This window comes from Mastigoproctus giganteus, chromosome 11, assembly GCF_048544385.1.
Source record: "Mastigoproctus giganteus isolate SK-2022 chromosome 11, ASM4854438v1, whole genome shotgun sequence".
NCBI classification, from domain to species: Eukaryota; Metazoa; Arthropoda; class Arachnida; order Uropygi; family Thelyphonidae; genus Mastigoproctus; species Mastigoproctus giganteus.
In genome coordinates this window covers 170,630,264-170,650,542 of record NC_143585.1, presented here as the reverse complement: position 1 = coordinate 170,650,542, position 20,279 = coordinate 170,630,264, and the positions used below count along the sequence as shown (strand labels likewise).

At 36.3% G+C, this 20,279-nt stretch overlaps 1 protein-coding gene across 1 annotated transcript in view; it reads right to left on the bottom strand.

The window, feature by feature from the left end:
- Positions 1–20,279, bottom strand: part of LOC150078572 (protein tyrosine phosphatase domain-containing protein 1-like) — a 274,976-nt gene that overhangs the window by 75,025 nt on the left and 179,672 nt on the right. The window contains exon 13 of the mRNA XM_090384615.1: positions 16,171–16,270. Within this exon, the coding sequence (XP_090240741.1) occupies positions 16,171–16,270 (100 nt within the window). The remainder of the gene's footprint in view (positions 1–16,170; positions 16,271–20,279) is intronic.

Here is a 20,279-nt window from a genome sequence, read left to right as displayed (position 1 = left end):
TAAAAATTTTGATTCTACATTCATGTTATTGAGGACAGAAATACAAACAGTATACCCAAGTTATAACTGGCAGTAAACGATTTTGTGATAACTAAAGAAGGAAGTGTAATAGAAACTGCTTAAGCTAAAAATAAATAAGGCACCTAATGGAATCTATCCAATTATTTTAAAAGAAGCAGTGAAAGAGGAAAGAAAATCTTTGGCCATAATTATGGGAACCCTCTTTGGATTAAAGGATGGTCCATATAGACTTGAGATGTGCAAATGCCTCTCCTATTCACACAGTTTCCCACTTTGTGGAGATTAAAGGACAAAGTTAGTAACTACAGGCCTGTAAGCTTGATTTCTGTAACAGGCAAAATAATGAAATCAATAGTTAATGAGATATTGCAAGATCATCTTGACAGGAATTAGTTGCATGGAAATCAGCATGCATTTGTTAATGAGGTATGGGATGCACATAAATTATCAGGTGACACAGAAGCCTATGACAGTTATAAGCTTGTCTGTAATCAAGTTACAAAGGAGGTTAGACAGGTGAAGGCAGATTACGAGAAATCTTTGGCAAAGGATGCAGAGAAAAACAGCAAAGAGTTCTTTACTTATGTAAACTCTAGAAGGAAAAGGATGAATCAGATTGGACCACTTAACATAGACGGGTTGACTATTGATGATCATGCTCAGGTAGCTGATAAACTGAATGAGTATTTTGCATCTACATTCACACATGAGGAGTTATTCAATGAGGGGAATGCCAGAAGTTTATCAAACTCTAACAGGGAGCTAAGAGATGTTGTAATAAGTGAGAGCAAATCAAAGTGGAGGAGAAATTGTTGAAGTTAAATCTAAGGAAGGCACATGGGATGGACGGGATCTATCCAGTTATATTAAAGGAGGCAGCAAATGAAGTAAACAAATAGCCATATTTATGAGAGCTTCCTTGAACTCAGGAGAGGTCCCCATAAACTGGAGGTGTGCATATGTATCACCATTCACAAAGGGGGTTCAAAAGGTGACATAAGTAACTATAGAATTGTTAGTTTAACTTGTGTTCTAGGGAAAATAATGGAATCACTGGTTAAAGAAGCATTGCAGGATCTAGAGATGCCATACCTCTCCAATTTGTACAGCAGTACAAATTGGAGAGGTATGGCATCAAGGATAAGTTGCTACAATGGATAAAAGGATGATTGAGTGGGAGATGACATAGAGTGGTAATCAATGGACACTGCTCTTCATGGACAAATGTTATTAGTGGAAATAACATCAATTGGCCCAGCACTGAACCCTGGGAGTTCCCCAGGGTTTGGTGCAGGGCCCATTGTTGTTTTTGTATTCATCAATGATATTGATGAAGGTATATCAGGATTAGTGCCCAATTTGCAGATGATACGAAAGTTGGCATGGTTGTTAACAACAGTAAAGACAGTATGCTACTCCAACTGGATCTAGACAAGTTGAGAAAATGGGTTGAGAATTGGCAACTGAAGTTTAACATTTACAAATGCAAAGTACTGCATATGGGTAGCAATAACCCAAGAGAAATGTACCAACTGTGTGGAACTATACTCAGGGAAGTGGAAAGTGAAAAAGACCTGGGGTAATTGTGCAGTCAAATATGAAGTTTGCTGAGCAGTTCAGATGGGCTTCTAGGGCAGGTCATGGTGTCTTGTTGATGATATATAGGAATTCTGCAAGCAGGGACAGGGAGGTGATTATCCCATTGTACAAGGAAATGGTCAGGTCGTTCCTAGAGTACTGTGTACAGGTCTGGAGGCCCCATTTCAGGAAGGATGTAGAGTTGCTAGAACGAGCACAAAGAAGGGCAACAAGGTTGATGAGGGGAACAAATGGTGCTCTTACCAAGGAAAGCTTAAGTTCTGCAAATTGCAGCACCTGGAGAGTAGGCACCTGCAAGGTGATCTGATTGAGGTGTATAAGGCCTTGAATGGGTTCAGCAAGCTGAATTCAGATGGGATTCTTCCTCTTGCTCAGATTAAGAACCCGAGGGTGCATAGATTCAAACTGAGGAAACACAGTTGTAGAATAGATGTGCAGAAATCTACCTTTAGCCAGCAGGTGGTTGATTGGTAGAACAGACTTCCATCTACTATTGTGGAAGTTGATAGCCTAAATAAATTTAGGGCTGATCTGGATAGGCATTTGGAATGAATGGAGGGTTTTTTTTTTGGCTGATGCCGTATAAGCTTGCTTTCTTGCATCGAATGTCTCTACTAATGCTAATGGTGCCATGGTTTGCAGGTAAATCAAAATGAAAAATAGTGAAGATCTAAGCATGACAAACTTTCAGGGGATGGTGAAGAGAGAGAGAGAGAGAGAGAGAGAGAGAGAGAGAGAGAGAGAGAGATTTGTCTTTAATTTTTTGAATTTATAGAGATAATTTTCAGATGTCTTGTGGTACTTCTTGCTCAAAAAATTTACATATTCAGTACAGGACACCTAATCCAGAAAGCTAAGGACCAGTGGCATTCTGAATTTTGAGAATTTCTGGATTTCAAGTCCTTAACAAGAGAAATCGGACCACATGCAAATTAAATAATTAAAAATCTTATATTAGGATTTACTTCATCTAAAAAGTGGTAAGTAAATACAAATTTTAATACCAATATAAAAACTATCATGAAATCAACCAAATAAACAGCAAAATATAAAAACTAAAAAAGTTTTAGTAAAATTTTTATTTAAAATAAAAATACAGTACACATAAAATCCAAAAAAGTAAGTGTTGATCAGTATTAAAAAATTATATAATAAAAGATACTACAAACTATATAAGAAAAGCATATGTATAATTAAAATATATTAGACCCTCAGTATAGATGGTATTCAAAATTTTTAATACCCTCAGTCAGAATTCAAAAATTCGCTTTCAATCAATACCTTTACAACGAACATTATGTATTAAAACATAGCATAAGTGTCAGGAATATCTTTTAATGCCTACATAAATTTTATTTCATATAAATTTACCTAGTACACATGCTGGCCAAAAAAATATGAACCTTTGTATTAAGAAAGTCACAGACAGAAGACATGCAAATAAATGCAAAGAAAACTGTGACATTGGTGATAACATGTTGCTTCACAGGCTGTTCCACTGCAATAACCTGAAGCCAGAATGGGGAAAACATGTGATCTATCGGATTTTGAAAAAGGTCTTATTGTGGGTGCATGTCTAGCAGGAGCCATGATTTAAGAAAAATGAAAGATAAAAACATGATAGACAACAGGTTTCCCAATAGCATCCATCTCAAAGGTTTTTAATGACATGAAAGCAAGTGGTTCTTCACATCTGAAAGGCATAAATATGGCAGATAAACATATTTCAAGAGCAAAGCCATCGTGCTCTAAGGAGGACTGCTTGGAATAGGTTATTCGTGTGCAGCAAATAACATCTGAATTCAACCAACCCCAAAGCTGCTATTTCAACCTGAACCGTGCACAGGGAATTGAAGAAATTGGATATTGTCAGTCACCTGCCTATTTGGAAGCCACTTGTTTCTGAGTAAAACAGAAAAATTTGCTTGCAATGGTGCTGAGAAGTTGTGATGAGACAGTGGAACAATGGAAGAAAGTCATGTGGTCAGACAAATCACAATACACTTTGTTTTGCACTGATGGTAGGCATAGAGTGTGGCGAGAGCCTCACGAAACAACTTGACCCTTCTTGCCTTGTTAAGATAGCCAAAGCATCTGTAGGTAGTATCACAGTATAGGGAATATTTTGTTGGCATGGACTGGGCTGCATTCAACATTCCACTGGTATTTTGTTGATACTAGTGGAATGTCGAATGTCATGCAGGGAGTACCCGAATTTTGTATCAGATCTACTGCATCCTGCAATGTTACCCTTTTATCCTGAAGGTGATTGGCCAGTTTATGTATGACAATGCAACAGTGCATCTTTCCAGAATTGTGCAAGAATGGGTTAGAGAACATGACACTGATATACAATATGTAACCTGATTTCAGGCCTATTGAGAATGTGTGGGATATGCTGGAGAGCACTATTCAGCAACAAAATCCTCTTTCTTCAACTCTGTCACAGCTACACAATATTTTGCTGGAAGAATGGTTACAATTAGACCAAAATGCATTAGTACTTGCTGTTATTCAACAAAAAGGCAGCCAAATTTGATACTGAATAAAGGTTCATATTTTGTTGGCCAGTGTTATGTATTTTCTAATTTTTAATATGAATATACAATGACTTAAACAAGTCTTTTTATTGTGAGAAATTTCAATTTGGTGAGTGTGGTTAATTTTCATATTTTAAGGTAGTATGAACCAGAGCTATAATGCTCAATACGTTCTACGTTGATATCAATATTTGTAAACGAATAAGAAAACTTTACCTCATAGAACACTTCCATATGATACTCTCCAGAAATTAAAACGAAAACAATTAAGGTCCTGGAGGCTGTCACAGACATTCTCTCAGATATGCCAGACAAGCTGGTCTTGCTACCTGTGAGTCTAAAACGCTGATGGAACTGATATTCGGGTGACACTCAAGTCAAAGTGGACCCAATTTCGGCGAAGTCCGGACGGTCTATGACAGCCAAATCCTCTGCTTGCACCTTCACGATGGTGGGACTGTTAGTAATCCTGGGTATAACCTTCATGCACAAGTACATGGTGGGTGACCACCCAGGTGTGAACCAACGTAAGCAGGGGTCGAGGTGTGGCGCCCACACCACATGGAGGAACGCCGCCCCTCTATGTTACCAGGCAGTACTAGGTGGTAGATGACTCTCATCAACCGGTGAAAAACCACCACTTTGCTTATTGGAGGCTTGAAGTGGTGGAACCCATGTTTAGTCTCTAGAGCTAAGTTCCGGCCAACCCTTCCCTATCTCTTCCATCATGCAGTATGATTGATGATTTTTGAGGTTATGATGAATGTCGTGGCAAGATCCAATATTCCTTACATTTCGAGGGTACAGCTCTAAAACGGTGTTCGCAGGCCGGCCGCTAGTTAGTACACCGGACTGAACCTATTGGTAACTCTCTAGGAAGCTTCCGGATCAGCTAGTGTATAATCTTGCTACCTCTACTCTGCCAGATAGTGACTGGAGGGAGTCCGAGTAGTGTGTATGCGGGGAGCATTGTCGAGGCCACGTTATGTCAAGGATCTGGGTATATTCTTACCACATGTACGCCATATCCAAAAATTTCATTACATCATACAGCATGTCCCACCCACTTTTTCTTACTATTGAATACACCATGAATTGTCAAAATAATAGAGCAAGCTTATCTGCGAAAAGATCTAAACCTCCCAAGGACTTCCTAATTCATTTCACAAATATACGTGGTCTCAATTCTAATCTCAACGATGTCCATTTCCACTTGCAGTCTTCCAAACCCCATGTACTTTTTCTGACTGAATCTCAGTTATCAGTTGATTCAACTACTGCTCATCTCAGATGTCCAAATTATTTGCTGTATGATTCCTTTCGCCTCAAAGGTGGTACTTGTGCATATGTCCGTTCTGATATTCCCTGTCAGAGACTTGGCAATTTGGAATCTCCTCTCTTTGATCTTCTCTGGCTTAAAATCTCTCTGCCTCATTGTGTAAAATTCATCTGTTGTCTCTACCGTTCTCCCAACTCCACTAATCACTTGGAGCTCTTTGACTTCCTCTCTTTGCAACTTGACTTTCTCCAGTCCAACTTTCCTAACAGTGAGGTAATTTTCCTTGGTGATTTTAACGTTCACAACTCCAGCTGGCTTCCGTTTTCTAGTCACACCGACCCAGCAGGTCGAGATGCTGAGGCTTTTGCAATTACTAATGACCTAGCACAGATTGTTCATTTACCTACAAGAATACCGGACAATCCTAATCATACAGCCAATACGCTTGATCTTTTTCTCACAAACAACCCTTCTAAGTACAAGGTTGAAGTGAGAGGTCCTTTAGGCACTTCAGATCACAACTTGGTGATTGCCTCTTCTCCAATGGAACCTTTATCTCATGGCTATTCCCAACCTCGTATTGTTTGGAATTACAAGAATGCAAAATGGGATGACCTGCGAGACTTCTTTTCTTCTTTTCCTTGGTCTGATTACTGTTTCCAAACTTCTGATGTCAACGTTTGCTCAGATCGTGTCAGTGAAATTATTCTTGCAGGAATGGAGTCCTTTATCCCACACTCCACTTTAAAATCTCGTCCTTTATCTAAACCTTGGTTTTCCAATAAATGTGCTAAGGCTGTCCAAGAGAAGAACGTTGCATATCGTAATTGGCTTGTTTCTAATTCTTCAGTTTCATTTTCTGCCTACACCAAAGCTCGCAACAATTGTAAAGCAGTTATTAATCAATCCAAACTAGAGTTTGAACAGGCTAAGAGTAGAAAACTTGCTTCTTGCCCTAATGGCAGCCGAGCATTCTGGTCTCTTGCCAAAGCTATTGGCCGCAACTTTTGCCCATCTCTGCTCCCACCTCTGTCCAAACCAGATGGTTCAGTTGTCACTTCAGCCAAGGATAAAGCTGACCTGCTAGCATCCCATTTTTCTTTGAGCTCATGTATTAATGATCTTGGTAAAACACCTCCCACCATTCCTAACACGCTCCATTCAATGCTTCCTGTGGTCTTCCGTCAAAAGGATATCAGAAGGATTTTGATGAATCTTGATGCTAAGAAAGCTCCAGGTCCTGATGGTATTTCTCCACTTGTTCTCAAAACCTGTGCTCCTGAACTTACTCCTATTCTTTGCCGCCTTTTTTCACTTTCTTATTCCAAAGGTGTTTTTCCTTCTGCTTGGAAATTTGCTCATATCCAGCCAGTTCATAAAAAGGGTGACAAATCCCTCCCATCCAATTATCGTCCCATTGCAATTACTTCTACTCTTTCTAAAGTAATGGAGAAATCAATTAACCGCCAACTCTTAAACTACCTAGAAACCTTCCGTCTGATCAACGATCGCCAGTATGGATTCCGTCAGTGTCGATCCACTGGTGATATTCTGGCTTATGTTACCCATTTATGGACTAATTCAATGGAAAGGTTCGGTGAAACACAAGTAGTTGCTCTTGACATCTCAAAGGCTTTTGATCGTGTTTGGCATAAAGGTCTTCTAAACAAGCTTCCATCTTATGGTTTGCCAACTGTTTTTAGTAATTGGTTATCCAGTTTTCTCTCTGATCGCTCACTGAGGGTGATGGTAGATGGCTCTCTGTCTTCTAACTTCTCCACTAATGCCGGTGTCCCCCAAGGTTCAGTTCTTTCCCCCACTCTTTTCCTCTTGTATATCAATGACCTTCTTCCATTGACTGGAAATCCTATCCATAGTTTTGCTGATGATAGCACATTGCATTCAACTTTCCATTTTGAGAAACCTTGTCCAGCTCAATCAGCTTCAAGTTTTCGAAAATCTGCTGCCAATTCCTTAAATGCCGATCTTCAGGTAATTCTCCAGTGGGGCAAAGACAACTTAGTTGATTTCAACCCTTCTAAAACTCAATCTTGTCTTATATCTCGCAAAAAGGATTCTTCTGCTCCTATGCTTATCTTTAGTGACACTCCAATTTCTAGGCAAAATGATATATCTCTTTTGGGGGGTTACCCTGACTTCTAATCTCTCTTGGCACAAGCACATTACAAATATTGCTTCCTCTGCATCTAAAAAACTTGGTTTTCTCTTTCGCTCTCGGCGTTACTTTTCTTCCAAACAGCTGCTCACTCTGTATAAATCGCAAATCCGCCCTGCCATGGAATATTGTTCCCACATCTGGGGTGGTGCCCCCAAAACCTCTCTCAGGCTTCTTGATTCCATTCAGAAGAGGGCAGTTAGGTTAATTAATGATTCATCTCTAACAGAGTCTCTCCACTCGCTGTCTCATAGACGCACTGTTTCTGCTGCATGCCTCTTCTACAGATACTTCCATGGGCACTGTTCTTCTGAATTGGCTTCTATAATTCCCGCTCTCTCTTTCAAAACAGTCCGAACACGTGCCGCCACCAGCCAACATCCATTTACTGTCCAACTTCAAACCCACAGAACCAACTTTTCATCTTCCTCATTTATTCATTCAACTGCCGTTTTCTGGAACAACCTTCCTTCATACGTATTTCCTGAAAATTACAATCTACAGAAGTTCAAGTCCAATATCAACAAATATCTTCTTTCGTCTTCTCAACCTCCAACCCAAGCACGGTACTAAGTACTATAGGTTATAATACCTCTCGTGTTTGGGGTTCTCATAAAAAAAAAAAAAAAAAAAAATTAAAAAAATCAAAAATCTTACATTACAGTAAAAAAATTAATAATAATTAAAAATCAAATGAACACAATTAAAAATCAAGTAAAAAATTAATTTAACCAAAAAAATGCAAAACGATATTCCTTCCTGAAGCTGACAACGGTATGTCACGATCACAGGAATTTTAAATTTGGTATCTTTAAAGAATCTCTTAAGTTGTTTGTGCCACTGTTCAACGTATGGGACAGAAATAAAGTATTTTTTGATATATCTATTGTTGACTGGTGTATTTTTTTGTATTCTATCCTTAGCTTGTACCCTAATTCTGTCTACTGTAGAAAGTGGGTAACCCCTGTTTAAGAATCTGCTGGTTAATATTTGTATTTCTGAGCCCAAAGCAGATTCCGTCACTGAATATTTATAAACATTGAGAAATTGATTCAAGATAATCGATCTTTTGTAAGTGAACAGGTGATAGCTCACTCCTATTCGGTATGAAAATTAGTGAATAGGGATGAGCATGGAACTTAAATAGGGATTATTTGTCTTCGCGTATGGGTGTAAAGGACCCCAAGTCGGAGATTAGATATGGCCAGCAAAGATTAACAGAATTCTCATGTAATTTAATTTCGACGGTTTCAGCAATTAATAGTCTCATATAATTACGTTGGACCCTAAGTATTTTGGCCTCATTAAATAAAAGTGTTTTTCATTAACAGTAACAGTAGGAAAGGCCAATTCTGATGCTGCTGAACGAGTGAGGCTGCGTGTTGATCAACATGAAAATTCAGAGGAAACTGCTTAGAATCCTGATAAGATGAGTTGCAATCACCGCAATAAATTTTGTATATTAAGTCATTTATTTGTTGTTGTTATTTGGTTTTTAGGAGAATTAGCAACTAAGACCATATTGCTCCGAGAATATGCAGTGGTCATTCCTTGACCTTTCCGCATCCTCCGTATTTGGTGGTGATGGGCTCGAACCCCGGTCTAATCAAGAAGCATGTGCTACGCACTGCTGCTCCTTCCCCCCTGACTACAGAGGTGCCCATTTATTTGTGTTGCGAACGAGGAGAGAACTGAGCGACTGTTCAGTATAGTGTGTAATTTACCTGGCTACAATTTTAAATTCGGTATCTTTAAAGAATCTGTTAAGTTGTTTGTGCCACTGTTCAACGTATGGGACAGAAATAAAGTATTTTTTGATATATCTATTGTTTTTGATATATCCACTGTTCAACGTATGGGACAGAAATAAAGTATTTTTTGATATATCTATTGTTGATTGGTGTATTTCTTTGTATTCTATCCTTAGTTTGTACCCTAATTCTGTCTATTGTAGCAAGTGGGTAACCCCTGTTTAAGAATCTGCTGGTTGATATTTGTATTTCTGAGCCCAAAGCAAATTCCGTCATTGAATATTTATAAGCATTGAGAAATTGATTAAAGATAATCATCAATATCGTTTTGCATTTTTTCTTTAAATTAATTTTTTATATAATTTTTAATTGGGTTAAATTGATTTTTAATTGTGTTCATTTGATTTTTAATTATTGTTAATTATTTCTTACTGTAATGTAAGATTTTCAATTTTTTTTAATTGTTTTCGTTTTAATTTCTGGAGGGTATCATACAGAAGTGTTCTATGTATCATATTGAGATAAACTTCTCTTATTCTTTTACAAATATTTTAAGATGCATCCCTTCCCCCTGTAAAATCGCTTAGTGGGAGTTTTATTACTGGCAAATGTGGGTAAAATGGAAAGAATATGTTTGTTTTCTTTCTGTTTTCACCAGTGAAAACAAAAGATAGATTTCTTTTATTTTCATGAAATAAAAAAAGTAAATTTTATTATGATCTATATTTGTTGCATGGGTCAGCCTTGATTTTGCCTGCTGTCCTCATCATACAGTATTCTGCCAATTGCCATCATGGCACGAAAAAAAAGAGTTTATTTGCCCTAAGTTTGATTTTCGGCCATTTGAAAGGAAATATCTTGTTTGCACTTGTGTGAATATAGTTGTTCCGAGGGTGGGGGGGGCAGGGTGAAGTGCTGTGTGACACTGTGGCTGTTAATGTACACTTTTCCTCTGACATCTTTATGTTTATTGGGTGAAGAGGAGAGGGGGGCAGAGGGTGTAGTAATGACCAAAAGACATACCAAACTCTTTTATGAAGAGTGATATTCTTACTTAGTTATAGTGAGTTATTTTTGTTTAAATAGTGAACGCAAATATAACTTACCTCCCTTTTTGATCTCCATCTGATACTGCAAAGTAACAAAACTTAATTATAGAATAAAATGTATCAACATTCAATAGCTCTTTTCAGAAAGATGTAATTGTTTTAAACTTCTTTCAATAAACAAGCTGTGTGACATATTAATGCTAAGTGGCTTATGGTGCCTTCTGAAATCCCATTCGAAATGCAATTCCTGAGTTTTGAAAGGAATTTCAAATCCTTTTGAAATTGCCATTGTTGAAATTTTAAAAATTCAACAATAGCAACATAAACATTTAACTTTAACAGAAAGAAGTACACATTCTCATTACAGCCCAAAGCTTTGTTTTTGTCTAAAAGTACCCCTTTGTTATACAATTAATGTATTCCAGAGCACACTTTGCCTTATCCCTTTAGCAATTTTTGCCAATTTAAATGTAATCTCAAGTTTTAAAAAGGTTGTTGCATGCAGTTGTCGATGATTTAACTATATCACAACTGGTGGCTATGCAGACAGCAAAAATTATTACTTTTTGTGAGTTTCCCTGTGTACTGTTTTCACTTCAGTAATGTGTATATTTTTTAATTGCATCTTTAATTAAGGTGAGATGGGCAAAAAAACTGAACATCTACGGAAATTTGCAATGAGTCTTATTATTTATAAAAAATTAATTGTCTAATTGAGAGAACACAGTAGCTCAATGGTCTGCCTTTGGAAACCACTACATTAATTGGTTCTCCCTCTGTAAGGTATGCAGTTTGCTGTTGGTGTTGTTTATTGTTAAATCTGTGTGTTTGCCATAATGTTTGTGGTAAACACAAATTATGTATTATATTCTTCTTCCTGGACATGATCACACTGGTGTTATATCCAAAACTGTGGTATAACGAGGCATGGTATATCAGAGTTGCACTGTATTTAATAAGGATATTATGTGTAAAATTTCTCTCACATTTTCTGGTTATGTAGATTATCTAATAAATTCTGTTTTTTTTTTTTTTTTGTTTGTTTGTCTGCTTTCTTTATACTTGTCCTTTAATTTTGTTTATTTATTTTGGGTATCTTCTTGGGTTTTTGGTGAAAATTCATCACCTTGATAATGCAGCATCAGTCATGGGAAAGCACAGCTGACTTTTTATATGTAAAACAGCCCAACAAAAATTAATTTAAAAGTCACATACCTCTATGCAGCATATCAAAATTTTTTAATATGCTGCACTGAGGAACAGAAATTGAAATTTCCTCTTATGCCAATGATAAAAATTAGACACCTTGCCTTTACCATAAGTGCAGTGGCTTGCAAAAATTTGCTGTGAAACATGGCCATAACACATGGAAGGGGAACCATTTATGACAGTTGGAATATTCTCCAGCAGTATATTAACATATTCTCCAGTAGTAAGCTACTGAATGTCATTGAGGAAAGGCTGCAGACGGGGTGGGAGAACAAGTACAATGGCAAACAAAATTTAGTAATTTATGTGTTCATTTAATATAGTTACTTCTTCAGTAAACAAAAAAAATTGTCATTAATCGAAAAAGCATAGCAGCCATTAAAATTTCATAAAAAAAATGATTGCCAGCCTATCATGTTCTGATAAATCAGTGGGTGAATTAATGCTAGGGTAGCATCAAAAAAAAAAAAAAGGATTTTTTCATTTTTTCAGATTTTAGCCTCTTTTGTCGGATTTCAGGATTTCAAATATGGTTTCCATACTGAACATCATTAGCATAGCATGACTGTGGAAAATCTACTAAAAAACTGTTTCTAGTGTTGTTCGAATGTAGCAGAATCATGATCACTACATTCCAAATGACACAGGAAAAAGATTTTCATAAAACACGATTACATAACAAATGTTACAACAATTTGAATCAAGCTTTACAAATATAATGAAAAGAAAAGAATAACTACATGATTACCCAGTGAACAAGAATACCACACTCTGAAATCCCAATGAGAATGGTCACATAGAGGGCTGTTGTTATCCAGATCAATTTGGACAAATTACTTGGACTACTAATCCACAGCAAATCTCAAATCACAGAGAAAATATGAATTAGGGTAAGTCAAGAAGATAATGAGAACTCCAGCCCTGCAGGCACAAGTACCACTCACAGGAAACATTTAAACATGCTGAATGACTACTGCCCTCCACAAGATGACTCATTATTAAATAAACAGACTTTGCTTTAACATAATATATTTGAAGCATCTCTTATGACAAATGAGAAATCTTGATATTGTCACAGTAATTATAAAAAAAAAAATTCATTTGAAATAAAGATACAAAAATTTTCTGAAACAGTATTTCCTGAGTTTTCAATACATTTTTTTACTAATATTTAATTATTATATGTAAATACCTTCAAGAATACATTTACAGACAGCATAAATACACTAGGATGAACACCAAATATATTTCAACTCAGGAAGAAAATTTATTGTAAAAATATTTTTCATGTTGAGGAGTTGCAGGTGCCAAAATAGCCGGATACACAACAAGGTGCAAAACTTAATAGTAGGTTAAGTCAGTGCACATGGATTTACTATTCACTGCTATATTCTTATAATTTATGGCTGATGCTTTCATAATGAAATACATAAATTTTAGATGAAAATGTAATGAGCTGGTGACTTTTTTTGGTAATATTTACAGTAAGGTACAAAAAAGTTAGAATAATCATTCTTGTGTTTTAATTTCAAATTTTTAATTATTTTAATTTTTTAAAATTTGTAAACTATTAAATTCATGATTAGGTGCCTTTGTGTGATGTACCATCTGGACAGCAGCATGTAGCGACCTTATTTGGCAGAACAAAGGACCTGGATTGCAAGAAATAATTCTGATATCATATACTTAGATTTTAGTAAAGCTTTTGACACTGTTCCACATGAAAGACTACTGTACAAATTGGTGCAATGTGGTATTAGGGACTAATTAATTGTTATGGATAAAGGAATGGGTTGCTGAATCATCAGATTGGACCACTTAACATCGATGGGTTGACTATTGATGATCATGCTCAGGTAGCTGATAAACTGAATGAGTATTTTGCATCTATATTCATACATGAGGAGTTATTAAATGAGGTGAGTGCCAGATGTTTATTAAACACTAACAGAGAGCTAATTGATTTTGTAATAACTGAGAATAAAGTGGAGGATAAATTGTTGAAGTTAAACATAAGGAAGGCACCTGGGGTGAACGGGATCTATCCAGTTATATTAAAGGAGGCAGCAAAGGAAGTAAGCAAACCCTTAGCATTAATTATGAGAGCTTCCTTGGACTCCATGGACTGGAGGTGTGCAAATGTATCATCAATTCACAAAGGGGATTCAAAAGGTGACACAAGTAACTACAGACCTGTTAGTTTAACTTCTGTTCCGGGGAAAATAATAGAATCACTGGTTAAAGAAGTATTGCAGAATCATCTAGACAAGACTGCAGTAATAGTTAAGACACAGCATGAGTTTGTTAAAGGGAGGTCTTGTCTGACCAATTTCATTGGATACTATGAAGTGGTCACAAAGAAACTGAATGCCAAAAAATAATTCTGATATCATATACTTGGATTTGAGGAAAGCTTTTGATACTATTGTGCATAGAAGACTGCTGTACAAATTTGAGAGGTATGGCATTAAGGGTAAGTTGCTACAATGGATAAAGGGATGGTTGAGTGGGAGATGACAGAGATGGTAATAAATGGGCACTGCATGACTTTTTGTGGACTAATGTTATTAGTGGAGTTCCCCAGGGTTTGGTGTTGGGACCATTGTTGTTTTGTATATTTATCAATAATATTGATGAAAGTATATATCAGGTGTAATGTCCAAGTTTGCAGATGATAGAAAGGTTGGCAGGGTTGTTAATGACAGTAAAGACAGTATGCTACTCCCTGTGGATCTAGATTCAGTTGGGAAAATGGGCTGAGAAGTGGCAACCAAAGTTTAACATTGACAAATGCAAAGTACTACATATGGGCAGCAATAACCCAAGAGAAACATACCAACTCTGTGGTACTACACTCAGGGAAGTAGAAAGGGAAAAAGACCTGGGGGTAACTGTGCAGTCAAAAATGAAGTTTGCTGAACAGTGCAGACGTTCTACCAGAGCAGGTCATGGAGTCTTGTCAATGATATATAGGAATTTTGTTAGCAGGGACAGGGAGATTATCCCGTTATACAAGGCAATGGTCTGGCCACACCTAGAGTACTGTGTACAGGTGTGGAGGACTCATTTTAGGAAGGATGTAGAGTTGCTAGAATGAGTATAAAGAAGGGCAACAAGATTAGTGAGGGGAACAAAGGGGTGCTCTTACCAAGAAAGGCTTAAGTTCTGCAAATTGCAGCACCTGGAGAGTAGGCACCTGGGAGGTGATCTGATTGAGGTGTATAAGGTCTTGAATGGGTTGAGCAAGCTGAATGCTGATGGGATTCTTCCCTTTCTCAGACTAAGAACCTGAGGGGGCACAGTTTCAAATTGAGGAAAGAGAGTTGCAGAATAGATGTGGCGAAATTTGCCTTTAGCCAGCGGGTAGTTGATTGGTGGAACAGGCTTTCATCTTTTGTTGTGGAAGTTGATAGCCTAAATAAATTTAAGGCTGAGCTGGACTGGCATTTGGAACGAATGGAAGGGTTTTTTTTTTTGGCTGATGGTGCATAAGCTTGCTTTCTTGAATCATATGCCTCTACTAATGCTAATGCTAATTTCTCTGAGCAGTGCATACAGGTAGCTAGGACAGTTCATGGAGTTTTGCCAGCAAGGACAAAAAGGTAATTATCCTATTGTATAAGACAATGGCTAGGTTGCATCTTGAATATTGCATACAGCGTTGGAAGCTTCATTTTATAAAGGTTGTGAACCTACTGGAACAGGTGCAGAAAAAAGCAACAAGATTAGTCAAGCGGTGATCTGATTGAGGTATATAAGGCCTTGAATGGGTCGAGCAAGTTGAATTCTGATGAGATTCTTCCACTTGTTCAGAACCTAAGGGGGGGGCATAAATTCAAATTAAGAAAAGACAGATGTAGCATACATGTGCGGAAATTTGCCTTTAGCCAGCGGGTGGTTAAATGTGGGAACAAACTTCCATCTGTCGTTGTGGAAGTTGATAGGTTAAATAAATTTAAGGATGAACTGGACAGGCATTTTGGAGGGAATGGTGTGACTTTTTTTTTTTTTTTTTTTGGCTGATGCTGCATAAGCTCATACACTTGCTTTCTTGCATCACATGCCACTACTACTACTACTACATTCTTTACTATGAAAGTCTTCAGTTATACAAATTGCAGCACTTGGAAACTAAGCACCTGCAAGGAGCCTGAATTGAAATGTTTAAGACTTTAAATGAACTGTATAAACTAAATGTGGATGCCATCCTTACTCTTTCTCAGATGGTTGCAGAACAGATGTGTGAAAATTTGCTTTCGGCCAGAGAGTGCCTGATTGCTTGAAAAACTTTCATCTGGTTTTGTGGAAGTAATTATTTTGAATAAATTTAATGAAGAATTAGAAAACTTATTAAAGGGCATGGACAGATGAGGGGGTAGTTTTTTTTTTTTTTTGGATGATGCTATATAAGCTTGCATCCATGCATAATTTTTCTCTACTAATACTTCCTTTAAATTTACATTAACAGAAAAATATATTACATGAAATAGTATACCACACCTATTCTTATAAATTGTATGCAGCAATTATCAGAATTCAATATTACCTTAGGAATGAACCTCAGATGACGAACTTCAAGACCATGGAGAAGACGCCTTTGTCTTGCCAGACACTGATTTAAAGTAAATGGAGCACCTTTTGGAATCCTGAAAATTTTAACATGGCTTGTAAATAAATCAAAACAAAGGCCTATAAATCATAATAAAATAACAGGATATGGATTGTACTAAAATTTCTGTATAAATATTAATCAGTATCAAACTGCAGGTACGTAGCCCCGTATTTGGCAACCTCAAGAATGGAGGTTATCAGGTTTGAGATTTTCCAGTTTTTGAACAATAAATCACCCAGTCTAAGCAAGCAAAGAATAAACTTATCTGCAAAAAGATCTGACTCTCCCAAAAACTTTGTAATTCATTTCACAAATATATATGGGGTTAGTTCCAATCTCAATGATGTCCATTTGCACCCTCAACCTGCTAAGCTCTGCTCACTGTTTCTGACAGAATCTCAATTATCAGCTGCCTCAACCACCACTCATCTCAGTTTCCCTAATTATTTGTTTTATGATCCTTTTCACTTCAAAGGTGGTACTTGTGCATATGTCTACTCATATATTCCTTGTTAAAGATTTCCTAATCTAGAATCTCCAATTTTTGAACTGTTGAAGCTTAATCTCTTTATCCCATTCTGTCAAATTCATCTGCTGCCTCTGACATTCCCCAAACTTTAGAGATTATCCAAAATGTTTTCACTTCCTTTCTTTGAAACATTACTTTCTCCAAACCAAATTTCCTAACAACGAATTTAGTCTCCTTAGTGATTCTGATGTTCAGCTCCAACTTGACTTCTATTTTCTAGTTACACCTACTCAGTTGATACAGGTGCTGAAGCTTTGCAATTACTAATCACCTCACAAAACTTTTTATATTTACTTACTAAAATACCAGACAGTGCTAACTGCATGTACCTTTATTCTCAATCAACAACCTTTAAAAGTACACAGTTAATGTTAGCAATCCCAGGTACCTGAGATCATAAGTGGGCAATGGTTTCTTCTTCAATAAAATTTCTCCCTACAGGTCATTCTCAGCACTGTGTCATTTCATATTTAAAACAGTATTTCAAACAATATAAACAGGAATAGAAATCATGCAGATCATCCCATTTTACTTCACATCAAGATGAAATGGGATGATTTGCATGATTGCTATTTCTATTTTCTTTGGCTGATATCCTATTTTAAATCTTCTGATCTTTATATTTGCTTAGACTATCAGGGAAAGTAGGAATAAAATCCTTTATTATTATCTAAACTCAAGTTTAGATAAAGATTTTATCCTTTATCTAAATTGTGTTTTCCAGTAAATGTGCCAAGAATGTTCACAATAAGAATACAGCAAATCATAAGTGGCTTATATCCAAATCTCCACTTTCATTTTCTAAATACACCATAATTTGTAACAGTTGTAGAAAAAGTTAATAATCAATCAAAACTAGTGTTCAAAACTAAGGCTTGGCTTCAACTTCTATCCATCTATACTCCCCACCTTTCTCACAACATGACAGTTTTGCTGCATCCTCAGCCAAACATTTCAACGATGTTGGAAGAGCATCTCCTTCTAAACACATTCCATTCACTGCCTCCCATTATGTACCAACACAGGACAGAAGAATTCTAAACCTTTATGCTAAAAAGTTTCTAGGTCCTGATGACATTTATCTACTTATTCTCAAAACCTGTGCTTCAGAGCTACTCCTGCTTTGTGTCACCCTTTTACACTCTTTTATTTCCTTTGTGTTTTTGATTTGGCATGGAAGTCTGCTTAAACTTAAACAGTTGCTTTTGACTTTCCAGGGGTTTTGATCATGTCTGGCATAAAGATCTGAATCTTAAGGTTTGCTTTTTTTTTTTTTTTTTTGCAAATAGGTTGAACTAAAACTAGGTTGCTAGTGTTCTTCCTGTAGGTGATGGCAGATGGCTCCTGTCTTCTAACTTATCAACTAAAGCTGGTGTTCTCCATGGTTCAGTTTTATTTTCCTGCACTTTTCCTCTTATATATTATGTTCTTTATCCACTGACTGCAAATCCTATCCAATGTTTTATTGGTGATTACTGGAAGGTAGGATGTAGCACCTTTCCAGTCTAAGAACTCTTACTCTGCACAAAGAGCTTCAAATTAATGAATATTCATTACCAATTCCTTAAACTGATCTACATGTGATTTTTTAATGAAGCAAATAAAATTTGAGTCCTGTGTTATTTTTCAAAAAAACAATGCCTTTTATATGGTAAACAGGAAAGTATCATAGATTATCTTTGACAATACCAAGTTTTCCAGATAAGATTACAATCTTTTTTTTTTTTTTCATCTTCACTTCTAATCTCTCTCTTGGCATAAACAACTCTCTTAGTACTTAGTTCAGCAATGCTTTTGATACTGTTCCACATGTAAATTGGAGCAGCATGCTGCAGCTATAGATAAAGGAATGGTTGAGAGGTAGAAGGCAGAGAATGGTTATTAATGAGCACTGCTCTTCTTGGACTAACATTATCATGTAGTCCCATGGGGTTCAGTGTTTGGCCATTTATTGTTATGAATAACAATGATATTAATGACATTAATGCACCTTACATTTTAAGTTTTAATTTTAGGCAATTGAGGTTTAACATTGAAAAATGCAAGGTGGGAAGGTAATTCCAGAATAACATACCAATTGGGTGGTATTGCATTCTATACCACCCAAGTAGTATATTATTCTAGAAACTAGGCACCTGCAAAGGGACCTGATTAAAGTGTTTAAGAACATAAATGGATTGAGTAAATACTGAAAAAAGTAAATACAAATTTAAATACTGAAAAAGTATGGGTGTAGGACACACACATAAAATTTTGCTTTCAACTAGAAAGTTGACTGATTGTTCAACCAAACTTCCTTTTTTTTTTGATTCCCTCAAATAAATAAAAGAGACCCATCAAGTACTTAGTAGACCAGCTGAGTGCTTAATGTGTCCCTTTCTTTTATTCCTTCAAGGGCATCAATCCAGTTCTTTAAGCCCTCATATAAGCCATCAGAATGCTGAATTTACTTATCCTCCTCATGTTCTTTTCAATGAATATACACATGCACCTTTAGCTATATCATATCTGGCTAAAGGTAGCTTTGCACAGAGGCAACAAGCAGAGCACAGTATATTATAAAATACAAATTTATAAGGGAACTGCCACTAGCAGTTCTCTCACAAGCCAAAGCATTCCCACCGCTTTGAGCCTTTTCCTTCATTGCTCTAGTCTGAGGCATGATTCTAATCCAAATTTAATTTAAGAATACTACATGAAACTAAGATATATGAGTATAATAAATTTGTTTTTTAAGCAGTTATGAAAATCCAGTAAAGAGCAAATTAACTAATTTTATGAGATTAAAAAAGTAACAAGTGAGCTACTAATTTTAAACAAAAGTATAACAAAAATAAATAAATTTTTAAGTAACAAAAAAAAAACTCACATTACTAGTACTGTTTATTGTAATTGTAAATAGTACTAGTAATATTTGAGTTTTTTTTTTTTTTTTTGTTGCTAAGCAAGCTAAAATGCTAAGCAAACTAAATGCTGACAGCATCTTTCTTCTTTCAGAGAGCATATATGATGGGGAGAGTGAATACATTTAAATTGAGAAAGGATGGTTGCAGGACAGCTGTGTGGAAATTTTCTCTCAGGCAGCAGGCAGTTGATTTTTGGAACAAACTTCCATCTGGTACTATGGAAGTGGGCAGTTTGAATAAATTTATGGAGAAACTAAACAAATTATTAGAGTGGTTAGAGTGCAGAGAGGATTTTTTTTTTGGCTAATGCTTTATAAGCTTACTTTTTTGCATCATTTGACACTGCTAATACTAACATTTCATTAATTTGGTCAGTTTTTTTGACATTAACACTTGGAAACATGATTTTAATCAGTGAAAAAATTTCATGAAAAACATGCCAATGGTAGAGAATCCCTTGGGCCATACTTATGAGATCATCCTTGGATTTAGAGGGGTCCTTATGGACGAGGGATGTACAAATTTATCCTCAATTCACAAAGGAGGATCAAATGGTGAATTGAGTAATTAGAGACCTATTAGCTTGACTTCTGTTCCACAAAATATAA